Raw genomic sequence first — 8,176 nt, forward strand, 5'->3', positions numbered from 1 at the left:
AGAAAAAAAAACATTATTTTATAAAAAGGCTTTACTTGCATCTTGCTCATTGCTTTGCTGTATTTTAGAGGGATCTAGTGAAAGAAGAATAAGCTGTTGCTAATGTGACAGGTCAAGGCTTTTAGAAGGCCCATGGGGAGCCTACATAGGGCAGGATCCTTGGGAGAAGGCTTTGTTTCTGAGGATGGAATCTATCCATGAGAAACTCTGGCTTTACTCAGTGCTTGTTTCCCTCTGCCTTTGACCATGTTTTTCAGAAGAGCTGCTGCAGGAGATGAATAGACCAACAAAAGCCTCACTATTTAGGGAGCTGTGTTCCCTCAGCACATGACCTTAAATGAGAAAGCAGCCTGTAATTCACAAGGAATTTCCTCAGCAGTCACAGAAGGACTGTGCTTCCTATAGCACTTAGTATGGGAGATATCACAGAGAAATTAGTTCAGATTAACTTTCAAAGTACTGTGCATCAAAGATGCTTGCAAAAATGCAGGAAAAACATCTAGCCTCAGTGTAGCATGTTTCAAACCTTTGAAATAAAGTGGAATATTTTGAAATATACTAGGCTGCTTGAAAAAATGGAAAGAAGGTCAGATGATTTGACTATGTGCCTGTACCTAATAGTATGCTTACAGATACTATGGCACTTCATTGCTGATTTGCAGCATTTATTCTAGATTTTCTCCTAGAAACAGAGCATCTTCCTGGCTCTTCACACCAGATCTGTACATGTTAAAAATGTCAATTCTAATCCCACTTTATTTTTAACTTTGTTTTATTAACTATGTAACATTTCAGAAATGGCACAGTCATACAACTAAAACACATGCATCTTAAGATTTGTTTTCCGAGGCTCTGAGAGAGATGAAAAATGCTGTGCACTGATTATTTCCAAGCATCATGAGCATGTTAATAACACCACTACAGATGTGTGTGGGAAAATAGCTGTTTCATCCAGAAAACGTGCACATGGTATGTGAGAAATTTTCATTGTGACTAGCTGAAATTCCCTTATGTTCACAAGCAATGTTGCGAATGAACCTTAAAAAGGAAGGACGTGTGTAGGCATAGTTTACATTTTAGCCACTATAACTAACTGGATTTATTTTTTCCTTTCTATGATGTCATGAAAACCTGCTATGTAAAGTATTCCTCAGACCACAGTAGAAAAAAATATTTTCCCAATCTGATCATACATTTGTTTTCTGCTTAGTTTGCATACTTAAATGCACGTGCAGCATAAACTGTGGGAGTAAATGTGTGAAGCATCTTCAAGCAACCCTTACTCGTGCGGGTGGCCATAAGGCACAGCAGTGTCCAGGACAAAAGGATGTAGGGGTCCTATTGCCTTTGCAGTAGGCATACCAGGCAGACTGCTGTTCCTCATGGCATCTCAACAGAGATGGCAGTCCCGGACCGTATTTCTCCATCTGTCAGGGCAGGAGGCCTTGTCAGAGGAGGTGGTCCTAATGGCCACACACTGGAGATGCATGATGTGCAGTCCACAGTCATCAGTGCTGCAGCCTGTTTGCATCTTTACTCATCGAACTGCTTCCATACAACCTAGTGAGGTACTGTAAATCTGGGTGCTGCAGCCCTCCTTGAGAGAGAAAGCAAGCCTTCTTCCTGTAAAGCCCTTGGGTCTTTTCCATCAGCTTCTCCCCATCCCCAGGATCTGCATTGCCAGGCCTTATGTGATGTTTTCAGTACCTAGGAAGGGCGCTTCTCATAAGGGTGCTGTGTGACATTTACTTTGCTCTATGAATGAATTGTGGTGCCAGTGTTCTTGTTCTCCCTTTGAAATAGAGGTGCAAGATCTATTTGGTAAAAAGGAGTGAAGCAGCGTTAAGAATGACACTACTTTACCATGGTAATCTTGATGCTTCTTGATGCACAGACATCTCATGGATATTACGCAGAACAGAAATTCATGGAGAGAGAAAAAGTTAGGCATAGCTAATGTGAATATTTTTCTATAGTGAGCCAAATCAGTGGGATTTCACTGAGTGCAAGCCAGCTCAGAACAATTGGTCATTCTGGGGAAAAAAAAAAAAAAATTATAAAAAAAAAAATTACAAAAAACCCGCAAAATTAGTAGATTCTTAAGTTTTAGAAATGTTGCTCTTTGTTGAGTTTTCTGGTTATTAATTTTTTTTAATGACTTTTGTTTAAACAACTGCTTCTATTCAAATCTTAACTTTTCATCACGATACCTGTTTGAGTTGTTTGTATTTTGAAGGGCGAGGCTGAAAGATGAAAGATTAATTTAGGAAGGCATTTGTTTTAGAAGAATTCACTGTGCTAACATCTTCACTTTTACCTACTACTGCTTTAAAGTGTCTTATTAAGCAATGATGTGACAACTATTAATATTACTACAGTTTTTAACTTTCTATTTAACATATACTACCTTTTGTAAAAAAAATTATATACAGATGAATAATGTTTCTTTAGATTTTATGCATAGAGAATGTTAGTAAGGGAAGACGGTTTAATTATATCTATAACTTCTTACTGTCCATCTTCCATTTTAAATGATACTTTTAAATCACTACTTTTGTTTGTCTGGAAATATTCTGAATATTTTATTATTTAAAATAGTATACTTTTATAGCTGTTTATTAATTTCAGTTGACTACTAACTTTTATTTTGATATTTATTAATGAGTTGACACTGTAGTATATTGAGATGTTTATTTTTCTATCAGAGCTGTAACAACTATGACATAGCATTATTTTAATGCAACATCATTGTACTTGCTCTCTAAAAAAATAAAATCAATATTTAATCTGTATGGAATTTTTATATTTTTAATGCCTAGGATATCTGTGGTAAGTTGAGGAAGAGAGATTCCCTTCTTTTTTAAGAATTAATGTGTTTTCATCAAGGTGTACAAATATGTCCACAAAGAGGATATACTTATATTGTTTTTCAAATGGTACATTACACTGTCAGGAGAATTCAAGCTAAATAAAAAGAATACCTTGATTTCAGATGTGGCCAAACAGATAAACACACATTCAGGAGGGGGACAAGAAAATACTTCCTACAGAAAAGTAATCTATCTATTAATAGATGGTTACAGTATTCTGCTTTGCTCTGCTTTGGTAGCAGAGGAGCTCCTATCATGCGTATGGGTCAGTTTCTTGCAGATGCTTTGTCTATGCTGCTTGCTGCAGACTCACATTGCTTTATGAGGTCTGGTGAAACACATCAGTAGACTGGGACACCTCTGTTCTCCTGCAGAGTTGGTAATAATGTTTGTTCTGCATAACACCATCACATTTCTTGTAGAAATCACTGCTAAACTGATGGGCTTCTCTCACACGAAGCTCCTAGGAAGATCCAGGTTTTTCTCTGGGGGTAGGAAAAAGGTAGAATCAAATGATGACTGGTATAAACCCAGTCATTAAGCCATGTAGTGTCCAGGCCTTAACAGTACACTAGAAAAATACAATAGAAAAAAAAACTGGGAAAAGATGTACAGAAAACTTAGAAAGAGAAAAGTAATCACAATGTCAGTGTGGGCATGTAATCACAATGTCAGTGTTGCTTTTGCTGACAAAGCAAGGAAGGTAAACCCAATTTAAGCCCGATGAGATAGAGGCAGAGGAATTTCCTTTTGCAGAGGCAGAAGATACATAAGCATTCGCTAACAGAGAGAGCAAGAACTTGCAACCACTCCCACAGAGGAAAAACACATTTTCTACAACAGCTCTTTATGGAGGGAACATTAATGTTGTCAGCATCTCTGAGTAAACATCCTGGATCAGACACACAGTTCAAGCAGCTTGAGCTACAGACACAGGGCTGCTTTTTGCCACTTGATGTACAATTTAAAGTCAGTGGTAACACTAATCTTAAATCTCTGTCAGACTGGCACTAAGTCTATGCCTATCCTCTATGTTGTGGAATGATGGTAAGTGATCTGTATGAAGCCTTCCATCCTTTCTGTGTTCTGAAATCCTGAAAACATGCCTATGTACCTTAAAATGTCCAGGTATTGGTAGGGTTTTGGCAATGGTAACACCATATTTAGCCAGTTTCCATTTGTGCCCATGAAGTTGTCAGTGAGGGCACAGTGGTGCTCTAATTTGACTAATGTAATGCAACTGCTATTTTGTTGCAGATACCATTGACCAGAAAAAGGCTTGCTGCTCAAGCTCTCCAAAGAGGAATGAAACCTAAGTTACAGCCTCTAAAGCCGGAGGAGGAAAGAGATCCTTCTTTCAGCCACTTTTTTGACACCAGTCATGTAGGTGCACACTATTACAGAATTTCTCTCCCTGCATGATTCCCATTGTGGCGGGTGGAGAATTTGACCTGATATACAGAGAGGAAGCAAGGGACAAAAGTTCAGCATGTAAGTTATCTGCTCAGCACAGTGGTTTGAGTGAAGATCTGAATATGTGTGATGACAGCTAGAAGGCAATTGTTGGAATAACAAATAAAAGCTTTGTTAACAGGCTGATTTTAACTAGTGAGAAGTTAATCAGAAAAATGGTTGGTTTGTTCTCCTTCCAGGTCTACAACAAAGAGAAGAACTTTGGAACCACACTCCTGCTACCTTGGGCTTGAAACCAAATAGTTTAAATGTATTATAATAATATGAATTAAACAGAAAATCTAGTTTTACAGAAACCTGAATGGTCTGGAACTGTGTTTGGGGCACAGGTATCCTCAGTGCAGTTCATGGGCTTGACGCTTATCTTCTGTTTGGGAGTTTTGTGTTCATCCAAATTCCGCCTGTTCTGAATTTACATTACTTAGGCATAGGCTGCAAGTCTGATTTATTAGTTCTAGTGGCCCGACGTTATGGTCTTCTGGCCCTTTATTCAAGGAAATAGTGGTGGGTGGCAGAAAGCAACGTTCCTTTTTGCAAATCATTCATCATCTGCTGAGCCCAAGCATAATATGGCCTCTAGCTGTTTTCTTGGCCTTGAACTTGATGATTAATGAAGGACAGTTACTGTTTAATAAGATGATGTGCATGCAAGCTGATAAAACTAAACGATTAACCAAAAAACATAACATTGCCAAGTGACATCACATTATGCTTATTGAAATCAGGGCACATGATGTACTTCTTCCAGCTTTGCAGCTTGCCAAGTTCCCTTTTTGAGCCCCTAACTAACATTTCATCCTAAACCTCTGTTTATGCCTCAGCAATCTGGAGAGCCCAGGACCTGTTCCTGACTGAGATTCCTGTGCTCCCAAAACTGCTCATAGTTCCTGTTCTCCCTTACATCCTCTTCTTATTTGTCTTTCACCACATCCTTAAGGTATGTGATTTAACAGCAATGAAAATGAGACAAATCAATGGATAATTTTATGTGGGATTTTTAGACAAACATTTGCTTTACTCTGCTTCAGACAAAACAGGACTTTTAAAGACTTCTACAGGTTAATCCTGGTGCTTTCTACAGCTTTTGGATGTCTTTTTTTCCTTCAGTGATTCTGCATTTGTGCCTGGACTCCTGTGCAAACAAAAAAAAAAAAAAAAAAAAAAAAAGGACAGAAAAAAAGTCCTTCCCATTTTCCCCTCAAAATTGTGCCATCTGAAATTATGCTTTCCTTGAAAATCAGAGGCACTGAATCAGAAGGCTTCATCAGTGAACAGCTCATTTATCTTCAGAAGAATTTTTTTTTTTTTGTCTTTGAGCAGACAGGAGTGAGTCCAAGTCTGTAAGATAAAGCTAAACAGAACACCTCCCAACTTTCATATTCCTCTTCTTTCCAGTGCTAAGAAGTCAGATCTGTTCCGTGGTGTGCTGGCCAGTTCTAGAATAGGGACTTTAACTATAACCTTTAAATCTGACACCCTCACATCTTCTGCAAGGTATACGCAACACACAAGGTCCAAAGACAACTCATTTTAAGTGCCATTGTTCTGGTATTACTTATACTTTTTCATGTATTTCTTTATGACTGCATATTCCATCCAAAGTAACTTTTCTTCAGTATCAAGAAACCCATCTCTGTATAACCTGTTAGACCAGACAATACAATATGTACTAATATGTACTATAGATCCAGATACAGCCTCACAAACATATTTTTAAAATGGGATTGCTCCCATACTTTCTCATGCATAGCAGGATCTTCCCTTAAGATTTCCTATACTTATCCAAGGTTCTCCTGGTGGCTATGCTGCTATCACATTGAAATCATGACTCAAAGTGTTCCCCAGTATTCATCTCCTTGAGCCTTTGCACTTTCCTGTTTACCTTTTTTAGCTGCTGTCCCACACATTGCACCTAAATCATGGAAGACAAACACAGCACCCTGCACAGTGGATTCTTGGGTCATAGTCATAATTTTATAAATAAGAAAAAAATATTTATTTATCTGGTTTATTCTTCATTACTGTGAGTCTGGTATCTTGCTTTCAAACATGGAAAGCTTATTCGAGCTGATATTGCCTCCTGGATCAAAAAGAGTTTATCCAAGCAACTGTTGTAGAGTATTCTTACATTTTCTGCTTATACACTTTTCACTCACTGAAAAATTAGCTGGTATTTGAACTGCCTGAAAACAATGCAATGTAAAAGTCACTGTACTATCCAGGAATTTTGCTCACCTAGTTAACTGGCATTTCTTCAAGTGCGTTAATGAAAAATGTACTCATTGTTATTTTGTGAAAAAAAAGTTTATCAAATGACTGTCAACGTAACTCAATATCTTGAAGGAAAGTGTGTTACTGAGTGTAACTGCTATCATTTACACTATTTGATACATTTGGTGACCTAGTTCAAATGGAATTCATCCACTTTTATCTTGACAGATTTTACTCCTTCCTTGGTTATGGTCCAGTTACTACTGCTTCTCTAAGCCAACGTAGGTGCTTGCCAACAAAGTGAAGTCTGCACTATCTTTCTGAACCACTGAGATAAGGAAGGTGTTTTTCTTGAGCAAGCTCTGGCAAAGATATTACAATTTTGGTATGCTTGCAACACCTGTGTTAACGCAGTTGTACCAGATTTAAAATTTATGATGAAACTAGTAGTATAACTACTGAAGTTCAGCAAACCTGAAATTAGCTCGCTTTCCTCTAAGTCAGCTATTCTACCATGAGAGCCATACACACAGATGGTAGTTTCTCCACAGGGGAAACACTGATAATTATTTCTCTCTCCTCATAAGAAAAAAAAGCTTACAGAGTTTTTTCTTTCTTTCATCTTTCTGAATAGCTGCAAGAGCAGCTCCTAAAGTAGGCCCTTCTGCCAGTTTTCTTCCATTAGCATCTCTAAGTACATGCATAAAACAAAAGGCATAAAAACACAGTTACCATTTTTTTTTTCCATTTCTGTCTCTCTACTAGAACAAAGAAACAAAAAATCTTGTCAAGCTATTTACTACCAGACTCGTATTTACTCCATGCTAGAGCCACCCCTCAAGGAACAAGACATTTTGCCCCCAGCCTCTGGCTTTGTACCTCTGGCTGGGTGGCCTCCTCCCACACATCCCACCTCAAATTCTTCCCAGATGGGTTGTTGTCCTTGAATGCTCTTGCTTGTCTACTTGATTAGCTAATTAATGTCTTGACTCTATACGAAGGGTTCCAGAAAAGGGAAGATTTCATAAAGGGGATATTGAATTAGTTTCAATAATCATTACAGAGTTATGTGAAGGATGTGGAAACAAATATTTATTTAATGAGACAATACAATTTATAACTGAATGGACCATGAAACTTATATTTCTTTAATAGGTCTGTATCTTCAGTTCCTAGTGCAGCTACAACTTCATTTTAGATTTTCTGCCTTCTGTCTAATCTACAGCTCCCATAGCAGAGAAGGTACCTACAGCATTCCAACTGTTACTTGGCAAATCTGTTATCTACCTATTCTCTGTGCTTCACAGCACACGTTCCTTCAGTGTCTGAGCCTGGTTTCCTATGAATTATTTCTCCCTCCTTTGGTCTCTGTAACTTCCTATCTTAAGAACTTCTGAAAAAGTATTTTTTAGGAGCAGGAGCAAAAAAAACCACCTTATTTGGTGGTAGGGTAACTTAGAGCCTAGAAACCTGAGGTTTCAAAGATTGTTTGTCAGAGTTATGGCAATATGTCGAAGTCATACAGATGATATAGCTTTCATATGTAGTCCCTGGACTGTCCTGCTGTTAGCAATACCAACAATACCAGGTCATTTGGTAGGTGCCCAGAATTACAAGCTGAA

General features: G+C 38.0%; 1 protein-coding gene across 3 annotated transcripts in view; it reads left to right on the plus strand.

Moving 5' to 3' along the window:
• Positions 1-5,470, plus strand: part of ITGB8 (integrin subunit beta 8) — a 50,291-nt gene extending 44,821 nt beyond the window's left edge. Inside the window, exons 14-15 of one of the 3 annotated variants that reach the window (XR_793932.3) lie at positions 4,128-4,361; positions 4,523-4,586. Coding sequence is in view for 1 of the 3 variants with exons in the window: in XM_010712755.3 (XP_010711057.1) it covers positions 4,128-4,253; positions 4,523-4,576 (180 nt within the window). In the remaining 2 variants the exon portion in view is untranslated. Of the gene's footprint in view, positions 1-4,127; positions 4,362-4,522 lie in introns of those variants that run through there. The other 2 variants (XM_010712755.3, XR_793933.3) reach the window with 2 other exon arrangements.
• The last annotated feature ends 2,706 nt before the right edge of the window (positions 5,471-8,176 follow it).

This window comes from Meleagris gallopavo, chromosome 6 (genome assembly GCF_000146605.3).
Source record: "Meleagris gallopavo isolate NT-WF06-2002-E0010 breed Aviagen turkey brand Nicholas breeding stock chromosome 6, Turkey_5.1, whole genome shotgun sequence".
NCBI lineage: Eukaryota > Metazoa > Chordata > Aves > Galliformes > Phasianidae > Meleagris > Meleagris gallopavo.